This window comes from Guyanagaster necrorhizus (genome assembly GCF_019112545.1).
Source record: "Guyanagaster necrorhizus MCA 3950 unplaced genomic scaffold BT62scaffold_13, whole genome shotgun sequence".
Taxonomy (NCBI): Eukaryota; Fungi; Basidiomycota; class Agaricomycetes; order Agaricales; family Physalacriaceae; genus Guyanagaster; species Guyanagaster necrorhizus.
In genome coordinates, this window is record NW_025064892.1 from 1,282,627 (window position 1) to 1,303,672 (window position 21,046).

General features: G+C 49.0%; 7 protein-coding genes across 7 annotated transcripts; 4 read left to right on the forward strand and 3 right to left on the reverse strand.

The window, feature by feature from the left end:
• Nucleotide 1: 1 nt before the first annotated feature.
• BT62DRAFT_895211 (uncharacterized protein) lies at nucleotides 2-2,112 on the reverse strand (the record flags this gene model as incomplete). The annotated part of the gene is made up of 9 exons (XM_043183209.1): nucleotides 2-688; nucleotides 756-782; nucleotides 839-873; nucleotides 935-990; nucleotides 1,050-1,229; nucleotides 1,289-1,323; nucleotides 1,371-1,694; nucleotides 1,749-1,910; nucleotides 1,978-2,112. 9 exons carry the CDS (start codon nucleotides 2,110-2,112, stop codon nucleotides 2-4), a joined length of 1,641 nt encoding a protein of 546 aa, XP_043039661.1.
• A 2,282-nt stretch (nucleotides 2,113-4,394) lies between these two features.
• On the forward strand, nucleotides 4,395-5,886 carry BT62DRAFT_156250 (uncharacterized protein). The gene is made up of 3 exons (XM_043179874.1): nucleotides 4,395-4,520; nucleotides 4,571-5,300; nucleotides 5,356-5,886. Exons 1-3 carry the CDS (start codon nucleotides 4,509-4,511, stop codon nucleotides 5,760-5,762), a joined length of 1,149 nt encoding a protein of 382 aa, XP_043039662.1. The 5' UTR covers nucleotides 4,395-4,508; the 3' UTR covers nucleotides 5,763-5,886.
• BT62DRAFT_932528 (uncharacterized protein) lies at nucleotides 5,813-6,904 on the forward strand. The gene is made up of 2 exons (XM_043186371.1): nucleotides 5,813-6,364; nucleotides 6,434-6,904. Exons 1-2 carry the CDS (start codon nucleotides 6,010-6,012, stop codon nucleotides 6,811-6,813), a joined length of 735 nt encoding a protein of 244 aa, XP_043039663.1. The 5' UTR covers nucleotides 5,813-6,009; the 3' UTR covers nucleotides 6,814-6,904.
• Nucleotides 6,905-8,954: 2,050 nt separating this feature from the next.
• Nucleotides 8,955-9,882, reverse strand: BT62DRAFT_895773 (Nep1-domain-containing protein; the record flags this gene model as incomplete). Its single annotated transcript, XM_043183230.1, has 4 exons — nucleotides 8,955-8,993; nucleotides 9,066-9,361; nucleotides 9,427-9,568; nucleotides 9,634-9,882. The coding sequence occupies 4 exons, from the start codon at nucleotides 9,880-9,882 to the stop codon at nucleotides 8,955-8,957; spliced, it is 726 nt and encodes a 241-aa protein (XP_043039664.1).
• Nucleotides 9,883-12,874: 2,992 nt separating this feature from the next.
• On the reverse strand, nucleotides 12,875-13,762 carry BT62DRAFT_156308 (POZ domain-containing protein). The gene is made up of 6 exons (XM_043179876.1): nucleotides 13,703-13,762; nucleotides 13,536-13,653; nucleotides 13,437-13,485; nucleotides 13,253-13,381; nucleotides 13,177-13,202; nucleotides 12,875-13,125 (listed from the first exon to the last, which is right to left on the reverse strand). Exons 1-6 carry the CDS (start codon nucleotides 13,721-13,723, stop codon nucleotides 13,121-13,123), a joined length of 348 nt encoding a protein of 115 aa, XP_043039665.1. The 5' UTR covers nucleotides 13,724-13,762; the 3' UTR covers nucleotides 12,875-13,120.
• A 50-nt stretch (nucleotides 13,763-13,812) lies between these two features.
• Nucleotides 13,813-18,469, forward strand: BT62DRAFT_950194 (uncharacterized protein). The gene is made up of 5 exons (XM_043188138.1): nucleotides 13,813-14,114; nucleotides 14,170-17,448; nucleotides 17,515-18,009; nucleotides 18,065-18,153; nucleotides 18,222-18,469. The coding sequence occupies exons 1-5, from the start codon at nucleotides 13,926-13,928 to the stop codon at nucleotides 18,289-18,291; spliced, it is 4,122 nt and encodes a 1,373-aa protein (XP_043039666.1). The 5' UTR covers nucleotides 13,813-13,925; the 3' UTR covers nucleotides 18,292-18,469.
• Nucleotides 18,470-19,294: 825 nt separating this feature from the next.
• BT62DRAFT_1076552 (uncharacterized protein) lies at nucleotides 19,295-19,851 on the forward strand (the record flags this gene model as incomplete). The annotated part of the gene is made up of 4 exons (XM_043179232.1): nucleotides 19,295-19,353; nucleotides 19,385-19,403; nucleotides 19,466-19,477; nucleotides 19,528-19,851. The coding sequence occupies 4 exons, from the start codon at nucleotides 19,295-19,297 to the stop codon at nucleotides 19,849-19,851; spliced, it is 414 nt and encodes a 137-aa protein (XP_043039667.1).
• Between the last annotated feature and the right edge of the window lie 1,195 nt (nucleotides 19,852-21,046).

Below are 21,046 nucleotides of genomic sequence, written 5' to 3' on the forward strand. Positions count from 1 at the left end.
CCTACAACAAGATAGGCCGGAAGTAGAGTTTCAGTCCCTCCGCAGAATGCAAACGCGCCCCAACCACCCCATCAGGCCGCACCACCACCACAAGACTCGTGCCCTCCTCGACATTATAGTGCTTGAAAGCATACCCCTCCTCGTCCCGCAACATACCACCAGCACCACCCTCCGCTCTAACAGCAGAGTTTCTCGGCAGAACGACGATAGGCTTCACCAGGGCCGAGGGATACGATCTCAGCGCGTCCAGAACCTCCACGCGCATCTTCACATCATCCGAAAACACAAGCACCGTATGGTGTGCAGGCCCAAAGCTGTCAAACAGCGCAACCTTACCCCCGCCTTCGCCGTCGGCACGCACCAGCCCCGGGGCCTCGGGGGCCCGGTCCCCGCCCTGCACGCGGCCGTCGAGGCCCGACCTATAGGGATCCACCGCCTCGTCGCCCGGGTTCGTCTCATCGACGACGATCGGGCTCCCGCGATACGTGACGCCAAACTGGCGCAGGATGTACCCCCGGAACCACCCCGTGTGGTTGTCCTCGGCGCGTTTGAAGGTCTTGTTGAAGAGCTCGGTGGTGCATTCGAGCATCGCGGCGACGACGGGGAGGCGTTCGGCGTTGTACGTCTCGAGGAGAGAGGGTGGGGCGAGGCGTTTGTGTACGAGGGCGAGTTTCCATGCGAGGTTGTGCTGGTGGCGTTTTTTTAGTGAGAAACGTTGTGTGGGTGTTTCATTGGGATGGTTTTTTTTTACTCACTGCGTCTAGTACTCCGGTATTGATACCCTGATCGATGTGTTTATTTGTTAAGATCTTCGGATGCAATAAAAGATAGTACGAACCTGGCCGCCGGTAGGACTATGTACATGCGCGGCATCTAAGATACATCAGATCAGGGGCGGCCAAGACGCAGAAATTACGATGAAGCAAGAACACACCTCCAGCAACAAACACCCTTCCCACTCCGAATTTGTTCACCATCCGAATGTTAACTCTAAAAAATAAATATGAGATCGGAAAATATCCCCAAGATCAATTTGAATGAAAACTTACTGGAACTGGGAAAGGAAGATCATCTTGCCAAAGTTGATATCGTTACGTTTGGTGACTTGGCGGAACTCTTGGATAAAGCCTTCACGGCCAGACGCCATATTTTCGCGATTGAGGTCGGGGCCTGCGGCGATGACATAGTATCTATCGTCCCCTGGCTTCAAGTACGGCCGAAGAGATACCCTGTTGGGAGTACATTGAGTGGGAAAACTTTGGGTAGAGGGACTCGTATTGCATCTTACGTTCGGCTAGAAGCATCTCCCCATACATGCCAGTACTGCACATGGTTCGTCAAATGGATGTATGAAATAAGAAGCAGCTTACAGATTGGTCTAATGGTGAGTTGATGACTTGAACATCACCCACAACCCATCGCTCCGCAGACTTTGTCTCTCCCATAAACGTGAGCCCCAACTGTTTACGCACGGTACTCCGCCCGCCGTCTGTGCCAACGAGCCAAGCGACCTCCACAGTCTCCGGAACCCGCTCATTGGCGTCATTCCATTTCAAGAGATGGGTAGTGACACGGTCAGGGCCTTGTTCGAACGACACCAGTTCCGTCCCGGTTTCCACTACGCAGCCGAACTTCGCAAGATAGTTACGCAGCACTTGTTCGTGTGCGTCCTGGCCGATGAGAATAGGGTTAACCTAATAATGCATGATGAGATCAAGTCGTTGACATGATATTTACAGAACACTGACGATGGGACGATCAGGAGTGCTCTCCAACTCCTCGGACATTGGCATTCGCACTTTGATGCTGACACCATCTGGCTCGTACATTATGAGAGGATGCGACTTCCCGGACTCCTCTAGGATATCGGGGAGAACGCCTAGGAGTTTGTATAGTTCCATGGTCCGTGGCTAGTAAAGAAAAAAAAAATGGGTTTAATTAATCTTCTTGGAGCATAGAAAACTGCGCGCGACATACGTGGATGCCGGAGCCTTTCTGACCGACTTTGTAATTTGAACGTTCCTTGTCGATAATTCGTACGGGTACGCCATTCTTTATCAGAGAAAGAGCAAGGACGAGACCTGAGGGACCTGCGCCAACCTGGAAGCGCATCAGCCATCGGTGCACAACCACGAGGAAAAGAAGAAACGAACGATGAGAACGGTGTCTGTCATAGCAATTGAGGCTGTTGAAGATGAATGAAAAGTTGAGTGGTGGTGTCTTGGTGTACTTTGAGCTAAGATGCTTTTATCTTCAAGATGGCGTAGTTGATGTTCACATGTGCCCCGTTCACGAGACTAAAATAACTCAGTCTCCCGAGTCGGACAACAATATGTCAAAATTAGAATGGATCCGAAAGCTTTCCTTACTGGGCAACATCGAAGTCTCGAGGCGAACATTTGAACCTTCGGGCTCATTCAGCGAGGGAGCGAGGGAATGATGCAGATGATGAAAGGTATTGTCCGAGTCGGTAGTAGCATACAACTCGTAATGACGAGGATGCTTCCACTGGCCTCGGTCAAGGGTAATCTTACCGAGCCGTTTAACCTCAGTAACTGTGGGCAAGTATCCTTTTTGCGCACCACTGGCTGCGTGGCGGCGGTATCCATTAGCCGGATACCTCGTCAAGAAGGCGCTTGGGTTGCTCTACCGTGATGGAAAAGTCGATGGATAATCAAGTGCTCAAGACGAGACAGACCCGCCAAGGATCAAGGTGGGTGCAAAGAAAGCCTGCGAAACCCTTCACTTTGACAGTGAGAAATCCGGGTGTCGGCAAACGTCTGTGTCTGTAAATAGAATACAAGCGATTGGGCAGAGCAATACGGTAAGAATCGAGAAAGAAACTGCTCCAACTGTACGGTGTCGCGCTGCGAGACGGGGAAAAACGGTGTGGAAGCGCAATGCAAGAACTTTCGATCGTCCTCCGACTCACGTTCAGGTTGCGATGCGATTGTCACGTGGCCGCCTATGTGGCGCCGTCGCGATTCGCGAGGCGCGTTCATAAGGCGTACATGAATGAGTTGGCATTGAGACAACACAGTGCCGTAAACGTAATGTGTCGTATAGAAATAACTGCGAAACGGCCAGTTCTGTATTAGAAAAGTCTACTACTGCTATTAAGTTGGAAGCGTACGGCTACAAAAATTACAAGCAGACAACGAGGACTGGCAACACATACGTGCATCTTCGATGAGCGGCGTATAAGAAATCTGCAAGATCATTTTGCTTCTCGAGAAGTTGCCAGCCAGACTTCCCCGTGCACAATAGGTAAAGCAATTACTACCGCCGGAGGTTGAGGTACAGAAGTAAGAATATACCAAGGAACACTCACTCACGGATAGATCTACTTTCTCGGCCAGAAAATACAGTCCCAAATTACGAGACAAAATGGCAACGGCATCTCTACAGTTATTGGTGACTTCCCCAGCGGGGGTAGTCCCATGGGACCCCAAATATGACACCGAGGAGGCCGCCAGTGGATCTTCCCTCAAGGGTTTACAGGTCGACTTCAAGGTGGAACTGTCCAAGTGTTATTGTTGATGTAAAGAAGAGTGTCTAGAAAACTGTCATCGCAAGTGCGCCCAATAAAGACAAACAAAGATATAACCATCAGTTCGTATACCTAGCATGAATTCGGATATGGGAGTGATGATCTCCGAACACATCCGTAATTGCCTGTCGGTGCTCGTACAACCAACTCTTGTCTCCTACAAGTTTCCGGCAAATAGCACGCCCGAGCCCGAGATAGAGCTTCTTGTGTATGTTGAACAGTGACACAGACATTCACAAAAAGGAAAAAAAAAAAAAAGAACAATCTTCCTTCAGTCCGAACTCCAATCTTGTTATATTTATAGTCCCACATGTAGGAAGAATGCTTTGGGTCCGTGGACAATTTGGTCTCATCATTGAAGATAGAAGGTATGCGACGAAATCTTGGTTCTGCTGAAGACGCTGGATCGATAGCATTGAAAAATATGATAAATTTCTTCGAGAAGAGATCGATATATCCCACAGAGCCCAGAGGAATGACCTGTTCAAACACGGGAATATACCGCTCGCTCCACTCTAGTAAGAAGCCGGACAGCCCGAATGCAAAAAATACGATGACATACATGGCGACCTGCTAATCAAAACCATCAGAGCTCCATGACACGAGATAAGAATTCCGGCGCTATATCCTGTCTCGTTCAAGGGCAACGATGGGATGATCATACTGACAATGAAGGCGCCAAAGGACGTAGCATGTGGTATGTCAACGACTGCTTGTGCGTTGCACGTAAATTCTCACTCCTACAAGCGATCCAGAGATTCCAGATAACGGGAGTCTTTGACATCGGGCGAGGTTTACTCTGCGGAGCCCAGCCCCGACGCTTGCTACTTCCCGTATGCCGTGAGCCTTACCTTCCCTATTCGTCATTAAATGGGATCATCCAGGGTCCCCTTATCTGATTCTCCTCAACGCTCTACCATTTTGCTACGTTCTGAGCCGGTATCCGCAACTAACAAGTATGGAAACAGAGGCAAGTCTTCGTCGGGTCCATCTGACCACCGAGATTACATTTCCTTCTAGATACAGAGCAATTCTTCTTCTCCACTACCTCAAGAGTTGATTGACCATATCATTGATACTCTGCCCTCTGATATCCCCACACTCCGGTCGTGTTCCCTCGTCTGTCGCTCGTTCCTTCCTAGAGCCCGCGAGCATCTATTCCGACAAGTAGACATCGGGACCCCACATCTGCGCCAATCCTTCTACAACCTATGCCACTCATCGCCACATATATTACATTCAGTCAAATCGCTCATCGGAGTCACACCCGGAGAAGAAGGTGGTGTCTCCCCTGACCTGATTCTTCAATCCCTGCCTCGATTGGAGAAGCTCGTGGTCTCCTGTACCAATTGGAGCAGCATGGGCTCATCATTCTGGGAAATCGTATCCAACCTTTCCTCCCTTCGATCTTTGACATTAAATGGCACCATTATTCCCTCGATATGCATCCTATCTTCCTTGTTGTCGAGTCGCGTGGAGGAGCTATGTCTCTCTGAGACTGACTTTGTGAGCAACGATGTTTGCCGGCATGGTAGTCATGATACCCGGGTGCAGTCTCTCACTTGCTCGGGAAACTTTCGACCAACAGAATACGAGCGAATCATGTCTCTCTGTCCAGCACTTGCGAACACGGCTCGGTCAATTGACATTAATCTGTATTTCCGCAACCATATCCTCAGAATGAAGGTCCAATTGGACTTGGGCATACTTCGAAACATCACAGTCCTCCATATACCTAGAGATTCTGATGGTATGTCAAATCCGTTTCACGAGTCTCCCCGGTTCAACTGAGAATGGCCTTTTAGTGCACCGTGATCTTCCGATTCTGAACATCCGTCATCTGCACTCAATTACGGTACGCATATGGGACCATCACAGTAGACCCGACCCCAATGCCGGTCTCCCCGACTTGGGTCTCCTCGAATGGTGGATCCAAAACTTGGAACACTGCAAGAACAGCGATATCCACCGCGTTGCGTTTCATGTCTACTACGACTCCCTATATCTTCCTTCAGACGATTATTCGGTTTGGGGGAAGCTGGACAGGGCCTGCGCGGCAATGAGTTCCCTTCGTTTGATAGAGATCGTCGTGATGCCAGAAAGCCTTACAGATGGTGAAATCACTGCTACATTGGCTCATGGTATGCGCGCCATTGCGGATCAGCTTACTCTTTCCACTCGACGCGGTATCGTCTCCGTGAGCGTGCGGTAGAGATTCTACGAGCATTGGTCTTTTAATTCCCCGTTGGTCTGTCGCTGACGCTATCTAAGTACAAACTTAAGATGCTAATTAGCTGTAAACTTAAGCAAGTGCCTGTCATTTCACAAATTCACTCGAACGTGCAGGACACGTGGCCTATCTTGGCGCCACCCCGATGATCGACGTATAAAAGGCACCGATACAATGCAATTCCTTTTGACCACTCACCACCACCACCACGAGTATCTCTGCTACGGCGATGGATTCTCGCAACTCCGACTATGACCCACAACTCGCAGCAGCACTTGAGGATCGCATCTTCGTACCCGCCGAGCAATTCCTGCCGACCCTTCTTCCCCTTCCTGCAGACTGGCGTACGAATACAACCGTACGGGGCCAGATAGACGCGATCAGACGCGATTCCATCTTCCAGCTCATCTCCAATGAATACCTCGGGGCCTCCAGCAGCCGTCTATATGATAGCATGCGTCTGCGCGTGCTCGACCTGACATCCGGCGCAAAGATGTCTGTTCGTCCTCATTTCCTGGAATATGCTATCCGAGATGAGTGGCTGGACGATGCGCGAGGCGCTAAATATCGCCTTCTGCCAAAAGGTAGAGACTTTCATTTTTTCACTCTGGGTACTTTTTTTGTTTTTGTTTTTTTGATCATGCAATGCTTAGAAGCGCCACGGCCTACCGAAGGAGACGCTCAGGATAAGGATCAGGACAGGAAGGAGGACGCAGCCGATGACATCACGATGGAGGAGGAGGAGGCTGATACGTACTGCGATGACCTCTACGAGCGCAGGAAGATGATGTTCCAGTGCGGTGAAAAGGCCATGACGGTTCTCGCAAGATTGTCTTCGCATTCTCTGGGACTGCTTCTATCACCAAAGAAGGCTCAGCCACTCTATTACGACCGGTCTGCTATCGTCATCTGCGAAGCGTTGAACATTGTGGACAAACAGGGACAACTCACGGATATCTTCATAGCCATGCTCATCGGTTTCTCAGCTGTTCCGGAGAGGAGCGGTATTCCGTCTTTTCTGAGTGCGGAATAGAATAAGCTCGTGATGGAAAGGAAATTGTGGTGTGTGTGTATAATCAAAGCATGTATCGTATGCAGCACCTTCAAGTTCATCTCTGGACGCGATCTGTTTTCGTTGAACGTCAGTGGTACTTCATTCCGCCGGACGGTTGTCAATGTCAAGTTCAACATGAGACGGTCGAATGGGGAATTAAAGTGCAACCTGTCGCAGTTTATTTAGATAAAGAAACGTTACCTGAGTAAGGCGAAGAGAACAAACTGCCAAACCCGCAAAGATGCAGGTCTGACACATAAATCGCACTGTACCGTGTTCTATAAGATAAGGGTGAGTTTGGGACGCAAGTTGAAGTGTGTATCGCAGAAGCTACAAACGGGCGTATCGGTGCTATCCGAGTCATCCCCCTGGTCGGCTCGGCAAGACGTCTCGATTGCTAAATGAAACCCCAAGCTCTCCAACCTCAAAAGTCTGCTACAATGCTGCAAAGAGAGTGGCAACAGATCTCTATCTAAGTCATTGGCGACTGATCTCAACTGTGGATATGTGATTCCAGGTATACGGCGATGACATAGCACCCCACTCCCTTTGCGTGAAATTCTCAAAGACTTCCGGGGCTGGGGGATGCGAAGGGTGCTCGGATTAGTGATGATGCAATCAGAGGAGGAATACTGCGTTTTAACACGGCGCTTCTCATATTATATTAGTTTCCGTCGTAACACAGGCGGGCAAACCAGGCATATCGAGAATAGTTGTCACTGGCACAAACGATGTCTCAGTTGTCATAAACTCATAGATAACTCCCCTTATCAAGCTTCGAATACATACAAGGGGTGGTCATCCCCAAACACATCCATGACGGTCTGCCGGTGTAGGAATCAAAATGGGTTCCTACGAGCCCCGTGGCAAACACGAGTCCTAAGAAAGCTAATTAGGCTTGATGATTAGTACGAAGTACAGAGGAGCGTCACAGCCGAGCATGATATATATATATACGGTCTGGTCTGTCTAGCCGACATGACCGATCCCCAAACATCACCCGACGCACCGTACGTCCCGAAACGGAAATTTGTATCGCTGCCATACGACAGCCTCAGAGGTCGGCAATTCGTCGACGACGTCGGTGGGGCAACGCAAACGAGGCGTCGCCATTCGTCGCGACTCGAACTCGGAGGACGACTCACTATCGTGGGTGGGGGGGCCATGACAGTCAGATAGCCCACTCGCCGTCGCCGGTCAACACGTACTCTCCCTACACCCACAGTGACTGAGAAAAACTCTTGTCTCCAAAAACAAAAAGATATCCAACGAGGATAATGTCATTGATAGACAATCATTAGCTGCGTGATCTGGAGGGGAGGGAAGGGGAATGGGGGGATACAGACCTGACGATCATCGAGATATTCGACATAGATATGGGTCGCAGAATACCCTTCGAAGCATGGACTCTACTCTTCTGGAGGCTCCGCAATGTCGACCCCAATCTACCATTTTCATTTGGGGCACAACCACGTACTCCACTATAACCGTTATGGTGATGCGGCAGAGCATCGGGTTAGCATTGACGCCTGATGGTACCTGTACAGTTGTTCTTTGTTGTCGGAGAAAGGAATCCACGAGTGCACAGAATTGACCTCCCTTCATGAGGGGTAGACCATTGCAAGTCTTGAAATTTTTAATCCGCTCCTCCGTGTAAAAATCGACAGGCCCAGAGTTCAGCGAGAATCAGGGAGACGAGCTCAACTGAGGGGGGTGCCATAGTAGATGTAGCCGAAACTGTTTTAGGTGGATGTTCGGCTCGTCCGGCACAATACGCCGGTTCGACGCCTCCGGTGTACAATCGTCATCATTGATCACAGGACTAAACTAGCGGAAATATATTATATGTATCCCAAAGAGAACAGGCTTGTACAAGCAGTGAGTTGAGTCACCAGCCAAAGCCGACATCTATAACAGGGAGAAAAAGCGCGCGGATAGATATGAAAACAAGGGGGGATGTCGGTACGGTACGTGTGAGTAAAGGAATCAAGGGTGTCAAGGGAGTGTAAAAGTACATTTGGTCTGCGAGTTGAAATGCAGAATGTAGGGATACAATCGTTGCCAAAGCCAAAGCATGATAAAAAATGAGTGAGTGAATTGACAGAGATGACCGACTGCGATCAGACAATGTCCCAGAGCTCTTCGAGCGCGCAGCAGAACTAGAGAAAAAAAAAAGAGGTCGCAGTCAGTGACAATGAATGCAAAGAAGAAGAAAAAAGAGGATTCTCGACCTTGCCGCAGGCAACACTAGCACTCAATGGGTACTCGCTGATACTGATTTTTTCGTCAACGTACGCATCCGCAAAGTCGTCCCGTCCACGGGCCATAGCGCCCACGAAAACGGCAATGTTATGAGTTTGAGGTAGCGTAGGTAGGTATCGTGAAAGGCGCTGCGTTTTCGCGTCACCCGATAGCGTCAGTTTAATGGTGTTGGGTGGGAAGTGGTCAACGATGGGGTTTTTGATGACCTTTAACAGCTTCTCGGGACCATTGACACCACGAATAAATAATTTGTGGAGGAGTTGGACTGAATGAAATTCCCATGTTAGTGTAACGAAAAGAAAAAAAAAAAACAGAGAAAGGAGGACGCACCCATCAATCCACTGAACCGCTTGAACGTCCTCGGTATCCTCACATGCGGATTGACTTCGATGAGCACGCCCTTCGCAGTGTGGATATACACTTGAAGAAGGCCAGCTTTGTTCAACGGCGAGTCCAGCAGGGTCAACAGACACTAATCACACGGAAAAAAATGAACAAATCAGAGCACAAAAGACAGGAAAAAAAAAAAAGACGCACCTGGTGTGTAATATCAGGCCTAGCATCTGCGATATCCCTTCCCGTCTTGGCAAGGATACCCTGGTGGTCATCACAGTTGAGCAAAGTATACTTGACGTCGCCCTCGCCTCCCTTGCCATGTCTGCCGCCTTTTGCACTCCCGCTCGAGATACGATAAGCCTCCAAGCAGGCCTGCTCCAACACGACAAAAAGACGTCGCTGAGACGCAGCTGCTATGCCCTTGGGCACATGCGCCTGCACAGGGAGCATCAGCGGGTTGGGGTTGGGCACGAAGGGCTCTCCCCTGAGCGGTGTTGGCGCAGCGATCTTTTTCGTCTTTGACACAGGAAGCGGTCGAGTAGGCCTATCCGTCGTCGTCGTCGCTCTTTTCATGATGGTGATTCCACAAGCACTGCTTTCGCTCCCGTCCTGGTTCGCATCCTCATCGATCTGCATGTCATGCGCTTCTTCTTCTGGCTCAGATTCCGAGCTATGAACAGGACTTTTCTGGCGTCGGCGTTGCAGTGGGCGTTCGGCGGGGCTGGATTTGGGTCGCGGTGGTGGATCAAGTTCGTCGGGGTTGACCAAGTGGGACAGGTCACGGTGACCAGATCCGGAATGGCGGCGACGACGAGCTGGGACAACCTGGTTGACGGTCATGGCGTATGCTGGCGACGGCGACGGCGACGACGACGACAAGAGGAAAGGGAGGGATTATAAAAGGTAAAATGTAGTCTTTACTATTAAGCGGCCTTGATATACTCAGGCAGGAATTTTTCACACCCTATAAGGGGCATCATGAGATCACGTCAGTGACGCCACGAACGACTTAAATGCGGAAGAACTCCTTACAGTTAACACAATTCTCAGTTAGTAAATCATTCTGTACCTTGACAAGTAAAGGAATCCGGATCTAACTGTGAACTATTTCTGGAAAAAATACTATGGGCATTGGGCACTTCAAGGATGGATGAAGAGTTCTTGATACCTTGAAGATTACGTCGTTCTGATGAAGAATGAATTTTAGTGCCACGTAACCTCCACACGAGAGCCAATGGAAAACAAAAAAGTCATCGATAGCGCTGACCACTTAAACTTTTCTGTTAAAACGAAGGCCTAAACCACTGAAATGCGATCCAAACAGAATAGAACCACCCGTGAGACCGGCGCTGACGGAGAGCCATGCTCGCTGTCAATAGTGACGCATAATTGTATGGGATGCAAAAGTCAAGGCCCGGCCTCTGAGAGGATGCCATGACGGAGATCCGGAAGAAAACCACTGATAGATGTAAGAGATATCAGAGCGCAAAGGTAAATATGCCTAGGCCGACAGACGGGCTGTTGTAACGTTCGATGTGGCCACACTACCGCATCGGAGACGCGTCTAAATGAAGCTTGAATCGAAAAAAAGATGTTGGTATCAACGACCAACCTACGCGATTCGAAGTAGAAGGGTGACGGAGAGGAAACTGGGGTGCACCCTTGGAAAGAATAGCAATGAGCTCTATTGATGACGATGACACTCCCGCTGCTTGATGCTCCGTCTCTACTTGGACAACGAATCGGATTGTGCGGATGCTGGCCTCTCCCGTGACTAGGGCTCAAAGAAGGCTGAGTAAGAACTCCTATGAATGTCCATACGAGGTAAAGATGTACCGAAACCAGCGCGAGGTTTTCTGTGGAAAGCGATCATTCAAAATGCTTTCAAGGTTGGGAGTTTCTGGGATCAGCTGGGACCCGAATATGCAAACAGCGTGCTATGCCTGCAGTGCGGAGTAGTCGAGTCAATGGAACATATTCTGATAGAGTGCAACATTGTACAGATATGGGACACGACCCGGGAGCTATGGGAGATGAGAGGTGGTACATGGATAGAACCGACCCTTGGTGTGGCCCTAGGAGCGACCGTAATAGAAATCTATAATCTGGAAGGATCAGTAGATAGGGGAGCTACAAGCCTTATAGGATGCTAATGGTAGAGGGGACCCACTTTATATAGAAAATTAGATGCCAGAGGCGCATCGTTAGGGAAGACGACAGCCCATCAAAGTGGCATAGCACGAACGAGATTCGGAATAGCTGGCTTGAATCAATAAACCAGAGACTGATAGACTGACTGCAAACCCTCGAAAGTACAGGACAAGGGTAACGAAGCACAGGATGGTACTGCTCATATGAAGGGGTACGTTAAAGGATAAGAAGTCATTACCGGATGACTGGATAGATCAGTACGGGGTTTTAGTGGGTCTGGAGCCAACCCGTGGGAGACCACGAGGCAGGCATCGAGTCCCACATTGGCTCGGTGAGCTGTGCGCAATTGCATTTCCCTGCGTAGAAATCCGGCCTGACAGTCTTATTACTCTCGATCAAACACCAGTTTACGAACGGGCTAGCCCCATACCCAAGTGGGTGGATGGGATTAACATAGTTGATTGTACATATATGCGGGTCGCAGCACACCTCAGAAATGTATGACCGCATATTCGTCAATATCCACTCTGCCTACAGAGCTGCTAAAGCCCTTGTGATGTCCTAGAAGGCAGTTTCAACAGTCGAAGAGGCAAAGAAACGGGGAGAGCGCTGGGCAGACAAAGGAAAAGCTTCGTAGGATCCCTGCCAGAGGCGAAATCACATAATAGAATCTAAGGGAGGCAATGGCTTCGGGCTATTCCGGCCTGAGAAAGGAAGTGACTTGGAGTTTGATGCATGATGTGCCGAGGATGTGTTTGACGATGCAATGTTGGAAGACGTCGAACATGGTGCGCGCGTACTCATCAATGGTGTTCTTTCACAATACCCACCAAATGCGCCCTCGGAAGGACATAGTCGTGTATTTCTATCTAGATGTACCAAGCGACTAGAAAAGGGTGAGTATATGCGCCAGAATAATATGGCTCAGACGACAGACCGGTGTCGAGGACGTGTACATCAAGTACAGCTTCGATAGAAAGATCAAGTTGTGTAGATATCCCTCTTCCATGACCTCATTGTACCCGTCGTGCATGGCACGTTTGTGATCGTCGAGGTTGACTTGGTACAAGCGACGCCGACGAGAGATTACTGGTACACTGCTGACAGCAGCATTGGCGGAGACACGACGTTTGTGATGCTCCCAGGCATATGTAGCCCTCGCTTGTGGGCATGGTGGAGGGTAAGGAAGAAGGGAAGGAAGAGACGATGCGGTTTGACAAGTGTTTATATAGGGCAGGGGTGTCTATGACGCGTGGAACGGCGCGAAATATGACATACCGCGCATCGTTATCGTTGTCGGTGTAACTTTAGCGGAGAAAGCGGTGGTGGTAGGAGGAAGGGCGGGAACGTGATGACTAAGACCTTCACGCGAAATCTAGGAGGTCGACCAACATTGTGTACTTGAGGATCCTAATGTAAGAAAATTGTTTCCTTGTTGGGGAGTTCTGAGAAATAGATGACAGATACGACCATGGGCACATGCCGCTGGATATGTTACACGTAGTACAGAAGCCGAATACACAAACGACGGTATGGTTTACACTATGCGTAGATTTAGCTCATTCATTTATGAAGAAAAAGGTGAGTACTAACTTTCTTGGTAATCTGCGGCAAGAAGCCTGAAAGAGTGTAATGAGCAAATGATGGTGTGACAACACCAAATACCTACAGCTCCAATACAATCTCGGCGGGAATTCGTTCAAGAAACTCGTTCACAGGTACCTCCTCCTTGGGACCAACCTTATCATAGTGAGCTTTGAAGCACATGTACTCCAAGAGTTTTTGGATGATGAGGCCACTGAGAGGGGGATAGGTGAATGTGAGCGTCGATGATGTTGCAGTTCGACACCTACCGATACTCTCTCGCTACGTATGTTTTGGATTCAGCTTCCGAGAAGCCACCTGTAGAGTATTTAGAGCTGTAAATATGGTAGTGAAGAATGATAGCGTACTTTCAGTGTCAAGAGAATTTTTGATGGTTCCACTGATATTGGCGACGCGTCGTCGAACTAGAAAAGAAAACCCATCGTTGCTTTCAATTCGCACCCAGTCATCATCCTTGGATTCTGTCTATCAAAAGAGTGAGATTGAGTGCGAGGACCAGCGAAAGGGTACGTGCACGCATTTCCACATCGGCCATGGCTGTGGTTTGAAGGTGCGGCTATTTCCGGGCCGGTAGCCCCACGTTTGTCATCAACGGGTATTCCCGTTTCCCCACTCCTGATCTTACCGAGTTTTTTTTGCCGTGTATACGCGCGGGACGACGGCTGTAGAATTCCCATCTATCGTCCGCCAGGATTACTTATTCCGCTGCCTCGACGCAGCTAGGGTAGCCTGCGGCCATGCTGCCGAAAGTCGCCACTACCTTACTACATTCTGGTTCTCGAGCAGCGACTGCTGTACAGAACCAGTCGCATACTATCAGAAACGTTCTTCAGCTCCAGTCGAATTCTGGACCTAATTCGAATCGCGGCGGAAATGGTCCCAGTTCAGGAGGTTCGAGATGTAATACTGGCAGTCGCAGCTACCATGTACGTCGATATCTGTTTCAGCTTCCGTTTTTATTGCTGACAGTTTCTGTTGAAGGGGTCTGGCCGTGCCGTGACTCAGGCCAACCCATTTGCGCTCAATGATGTCTCTATTGCCCAGACAGATGACAGCGATGAACCTTTGCCGGTCAAGCGCGTGCCGGCGACGGCGACGACGACGACGACGACGAGACGTGCTAGGCGTCATAGCACCAGCACCCCGCCCCTCGTCGCTGCTGAGCGACCCGAGTCCCTCGGTGTCTTCAAGGCTGTACAGCTCCATGCACGGTCCCGGCATGCTTTTGCTGCAGCACCGGTAGAGTCTCTAGTCACCACTCGTTCCAGGAGCAACTCGCTCTCTGCAATATCTGCTAGCGATGGTACTCCCGAAGACCTCCCACCGCCAGTACCTCTAGTTCCTGAGGATCATGATCCCAGTCCTCTCCCAGAGCCGCTGCTGTCACCCAAGCCCCAACCCGATATTTTTGTCACGGAGGACTACAAACGTCTCATGGATGCAAGGTCGCTCGACCCAAGCGCCGCGGCTACCGTTGTACTCAATTTCCGTCAAACCACTATCACTCCAACTATCCAAGAGTTCAATGCCGCCGTCGAAGCCCTCTTTCTCACACGGCGGCCTGGTGAACCTCTCACTCTTCTCCTCGAAACGTACAATGATATGATTCAGCGCGGTTTCGTTCCCAACTACCGGACATACGTTACTCTCATTCTCGCCCTCACGGACCGTGACAACGAGTTGCAGTGGGCCATCGAGGGCATTCATCAACGCCAAAAGTGGAACGAACTTGGAAATCCCACCATCAAGTTCAACGCCAAGGAGGACCTCAACCAGCTTCGACTCTTCCGCAATGAGGCCAATCTTCCGTCGATTCTTGCTCTCTTCCGCGCCATCTCTGTCATGAAGATTCACCCCAGCAACCAGATCCCCGTCTTCGTCTATCGGAATCTTTTACGATCATGTGCATATCACGGTGATGAACCCGGTACGGTTGATGGGGCGATCCAAATATGGTCTCATTTGGAGAAAAATGCAGAGGCAATACCTGCTATCTGTTTTCAGTGGATGATCGCTGTCTACGGCAAAGCAAAAGATCTTGCAGGTGTCCAGGAGGTCTTCAGGGAGTTCCGGAGGTTGGCCAATGCCCACAAAATTATTTGGACGGATAAAGAGGATAACTCGGCGCGGAAAAACCTGATATATGTCTGGAATTCGGCGATAACTGCCTATTTCCAGTGCGGTGAGCCACACTTGGCTGTCGCTCTCCTGGAAGAGATGCTAGATGCCGCCGCGAACCAGACTCCGAAGGACGAAATGAAAATGGCACATGGAGTGTACCAAGCACTTTTCTACGGTCATCTGCCACCCCCGCCTTCGTCCTCGACATTTTCAACCATCATACAAGGTTTCGTTACGGCCGGCGACATAGATTCGGCTTGGAACTGGTTCGAGCAAATCGTTAATCTTCCCCATGGTCCCGTTGCAACACACATATCAACGCTCACTCCTACACGGCCAGACGCTTTCACCTGGCGTCTCATGATCGAAGCCCTGGTTCAGCATAACCGTATAGAGCAGTTGAATGTGCTTTTTGCTCACTCTCTTAGCATCGGCAAGCGGGATAAAATAGAGCTTCGTCTCGTTGATCAAGGATATGTTTACGTTGCAAATATCCGCGATATCGAGCGCTTGGCGAAGGACCCAGGCAATGAGGCGGCCATTAAGCGACGACTGGATACGCTCTCTACCCTTCAGGATACGAAATACCTTCCTTTTGACGGTTGGGACAGAGTATGGAACTACTACCTGCAGTTTGGTTGGCTACGAGAAGCTATCCAGCTTTGTAAGCGCCATCTTCGCCACGTCCTTCAGACCGGCTATGATCCTCGTCCTGCTGTTACGAAGACTCATCTCGTGAATATCACGACGGCTGTTTATTCCAGGTACAAGGGCCAAATTCCATTCGAGGATGCGCTTACACTCGCTCGGCTGGCTCCCATAGTGCGGTACACATATCCAGTGGATTACTCAACATACCTCCTTCAGTCATACAGCCTCCAGACAATCGATATTCTATCCAAATTGGAGCTTTCCGACTGGATCGTCGTCCTGCAGGCCGCGGCCAGTCTGGAAGTGATGCCGTCATCTGTTCCAAAGGCGTTCGTTCGAGACTATGCATTCAAGGGATTACTGGACTTGTTGAGTGATCTGACACGTTGCTCCCCTAACTTTGAACTTTCAGTCCTCACCAAGATGTCTCCGTCGCTGGTGAAGACGGTCATTTCGGTTGCACTGCAGGTGCATGGAGAGGAAAAGGTGGAGAGCGTATTCGAGTCACTGGGTCCCTCATTTATGGCGGAGCTCTCCAGATATCGAGAGTCGTTGACATCGAGCGAAGTGAGCGAGGATGACGCCAGTTTAGGGTTCTCTCTAGAGAGCCCGACGACGACGGCTACTACTTCGCCTATGCTCGAAGAGACCGGACAGCCCCTCACAGATCCAGCATCTGTCTCATGGATAAACGATAAACAGCTTTCTGACACGCTGCGAGAACTCCTTCGACTGGAGAACAACTCTGTGGACGAGGCGTTCCAAATCTTCATGGAAGCAATCCAACAAAATAAGCTCCCGTATCGGTTCGTCACGGCATCTTTGATCACTGCTCTCGGGCGTGAGCGTCGATTGGGAGATATGAAGCATGTGTATGACCTGGTGCAGGTGAGGGAGCCGCCGCTGGAGTCCACCAATCCGTCGAAATTCCAGTCTTGGATTGCCATTGAGGATGCCATGGTTCATGCCCTGGCACATATGGGTGAGATCGAAGCTGCTCATGTGCACCGTAGGCGTATTCTGGAGCAAGGGGCCGTTCCGTCGCCAGATGCGTATGGCGCTTTGATCTACTACGTCAAGGATACCACGGATGACGCCTCTAACGCCCTTGCGCTCTTCCATGAGTCCCAGCTCCGCGGTGTACGCGCCTCGCAATATCTGTATAACAACATCATCTCCAAGGTGGCGAAAGCGAGAAAAGCCGATCTGGCGTTGGAATTGTTTACGCAGATGAAGGCTTCGAGTATTTCTGTGTCATCTATCACCTATGGGGCTGTCATTGGAGCGTGCGCGCGGGTTGGAGATGTGGTGTCTGCGGAGACGCTGTTCAAGGAGATGACGGAGCGGAGTTCGTTCAAGCCGCGAGTCCCTCCGTACAACACGATGATGCAGCTCTATACGATGACCAAGCCGAACAAGGAAAGGGCGTTTTATTATTATGAAGAGATGTTGAAGGCCGGCGTTCGTCCTTCGAGTTATACTTACAAGGTATGTCGGTACTTTCCTCTGGTGTATGCAACGTCTGATGGTTTTTTTTTCCTTTCCTTTCCTTAGTTGCTCATCGATGTGTATATGCTTGATCCCCATGATATCGTCAAGGCCGAAGAAGTCTTGGACATTGTTCACAAGTCGATGCACGCTCGTCTTGAGCCTAACCATATCGCGGCGATGATCAATGCATACGGATGCATACTCAAGGACTTGGACAAGGCGATTGCCTTCTTCGATCGGGTACCTATGCTGTCCAGTAACCGTCTGTACGACGCCACGGTGTTCGAAGCGATGATCAACGTACTGGTTGTGCACCGTCGGTCGGATCTTATCCCCAAGTACCTCAAGAAGATGGAGATCGTGAGCGTGCACATGACTGCGTACGTGGCGAATGTGTTGATCAGGGCGTACGCGGTCGTTGGTGATATCGAGAAGGCGAGGGAGGTGTTTGAGGGTATGGCTGATCCAGCGCAAGGAATGGCTGCCATGAATAATCATGCGCCGTTTAATCCTCTGGAATCTAGGCCTGTGGCTGTCGGTACACCCGTTTACCGGGAGGTGAGTCGCTTCGTTGGGTTTGCTTTCCACAACAAACTTATTATATGCTCCGTAGCCGTCTACGTGGGAAGCTATGGTCCGCGCGGAATTGGGAGAGGGACACCGGGACCGTGCGCTCGACCTTTTGGAGCGGTTAAAGCAAAGGTCAGTTTTTTCTTCCTTCTGTGATGCCTTTGCGGAAGAATGACCATTTTCTTTTCTTTTCTTTACAGGCAATTCCCGGAAGCAGTCTATAATCGGATAAGTGGCATAATGGTCGACCACTCGTCACTTCCGCCTTGATGCTCCGGTGTAGGATTTTGAACTTGTTTGGTTGTTGCTTCATTTTATTCCCTCTTCGTCTCTACTTCATGCTTGGTAATCAACAATGGTGTATCATAGTTTTGTATAAGTAGACATAGATTAAAAGTAGCATTATAAGTTTGATTATTCGCGCAATACAACCACTTCATGATCAGACTTGGAAGTTACTTCACCATATACTGGTTTCTCTAACTTCTAACCTCTTCATGGCTCTTCTGGTTGAGCTCGTCTCCTTGATTCTCGCCGAACTCTGGTCCTATCCATTTTACAATGAGGAGCGGATGAAAATTTTTACGACCTGCAATTTCATTTCTAACGGTCTTCCATCATGAAAGAGGTCACCTCTGTGCCCACAACAAAGGACAACTGTATACTGTCAGGTCGATGCATATTATCCCTAACCCGATGCTCTGCCGCACCATAACAGCAAGAGTGGAATACATGGTCATGCCACAAAGACTGTTATGGTCCACGCCGGATAGAAGCTGCGAATCCTCTGTCGCGGCCAACAAAGGGGTAGAGTCCTTGCTTCGAAAGATATTCTGTGACCCCAATCCACCTCGACATACGACTCATATCTACATCGACTATCTTGATGATCGTCGAATGCATATCCCCAGCTTCTGGATCCCTCCCTCAGATCACGCGCCTAATGATTGTCTACCACTACCGTCGTTGGGTGGCGATTCAATTTCCTTCCGGGTATCATGAAGGATAACGAAGGGGGTTACAAGCCTAGAGATGACATTAAGCCTCTGCACATCATCATGAGGGTGTCAGCTTTAAGATGAATGGTCACAAGTTAGAATGGCAAAATTAGAAGATGCACATCTGTAAGAAAAAAATTCCAGTCATATAAGCAATGTCAAGCTGACGGTGCATTCTGGGATTTACTCATCGTGAAGGTATTGCCCTTTCAACTATCATTTATAATGGCAACGGCGAAATAAGACTAATCCTGTATCATTTGTCACTGGCTGAGATGGTTGTACCATATGGGGCTCCGGAATACCCTCATCCCAGAAAATTTGCCTTTGATTCGTAAGTCCGTTCTCTATGACAACCGACACAGTCCCATAAATCACATAGAGGTGAGTATGGGATGGGAACGATGGCGAATGAATTATCATTAAGATGTGATTGTGTTGGTCAGATTCATTATCTGGTATGTGGAAGTGCACCGAGTGACATAATGGCATCTGACAATTCTCATAGCCTGGTTCGTACGTCGCACATGATGGGAGTGCAGTCGTAGTAAAGAACGTCAGTTGCATTCACGAGGAGGACAACGGTGTGCTATGGAAGCACACCGATTACCGCCCTGGTGGCCGTGGACAAACCATCCGTCACTGTCGTTTAGTCGTCAGCATGGTCTGCACACTCGCTAACTACGATTTGTTTCAAATAAGAACTAACGCTATGTCGAAAACTCATATTCATTGCATGTTCCAGAGTATATCTGGAATTATCAGTTCTATTAGGATGGCAACATTGAACTTGAAGTGGGAGAGTCAAACGGACTTCAACGTTACGAAGTGACGACAACTTACACGTGATTACGAGCTGTAAAATATAATTAAATAAATTCATTGCCTGAGAGCCGTACTTCAGCGGATGATGGAAAGGGGGATCTAGGAGGAATTTGGTATCGTCCACGGGATGAAAGAGAAAATTTCATTTTACTCAAAAAAGAAGATAACCCTTCCGCCGTGTCAGCATCTATTGCAATGCTTTGATACGTCCATCGCATCCATAAAACCCCTAGTTCATAGATGCGCGGAAAATGTACAATCCACGCCCAAACTGGTCAGTATGGCCGGTATTTTATGTTCACTAAATGCGTCCCGTCATTTACCACACGACCGACCACATCTTAATTCATGTAAGAGTATGTGAATTAAGATTTGGTAGAAATCATGAGTAAAAGGCTGGCCTTGCCAGGGTTGAAAAATTGCCTGACATGGACAAGATTGAACGGAAAGTCAAACTCGGAAAGGCTTTATATGGATTGCGCAGCCGATACATTTTCGGGGAGACAATCTTAAAAGTAAATGAACGACGTTGTAAGAACTCAGTCGGTGCAGTAAGAGTGAAACGACCGTATTGATAGTCTACCATACCTAAAGGTAAATGAATGACATTGTAAGAACTGTTAAAGTAGGTAAGTAAGTGTATACTGGTAGAGTAGCTAAGAAGCACACCTTAGTCAGCACAGTAAGAGTGAAACGACTGAGGTTGTTGATGTGGCTAAGGGGTATATATACTGTCAGGTAGATGTATAGGAGTATAGGAAAGAAAATGTACCTAACGAGCGTGTATAAAATAAGTAATCCATCATGACTGGCATCGAATATCATCTGTCTCCTTCAACAAATCTTCACTGAATCCCTGGATGGAAATCAGAGAAAATATCTATGAACAAAAATCACTACTAAAATATAGAATTAAAGAAAAAGAATACAATTAGCTGAAACCTGCCCTCAATCACAAAGTAAACTTAATTCATTCAGAGTCTTGATATTTCTCGTTGGTTTTCATAGACAATTAAATCTCCTTTCTTCAAACTCGAAATATATGTGGACAAACAGCATCGTCGGTATGAAGTAATCCCTGAGGACATGGAGGCACTCCAGCTCTGCTCATTGGCCATTATTAAGTACGTTCGTTATTCAGTAGTTGGAATGTCATCCGCCAAGTACTGAATAACGAACGTACTTAATAATGAGCAGAGCTG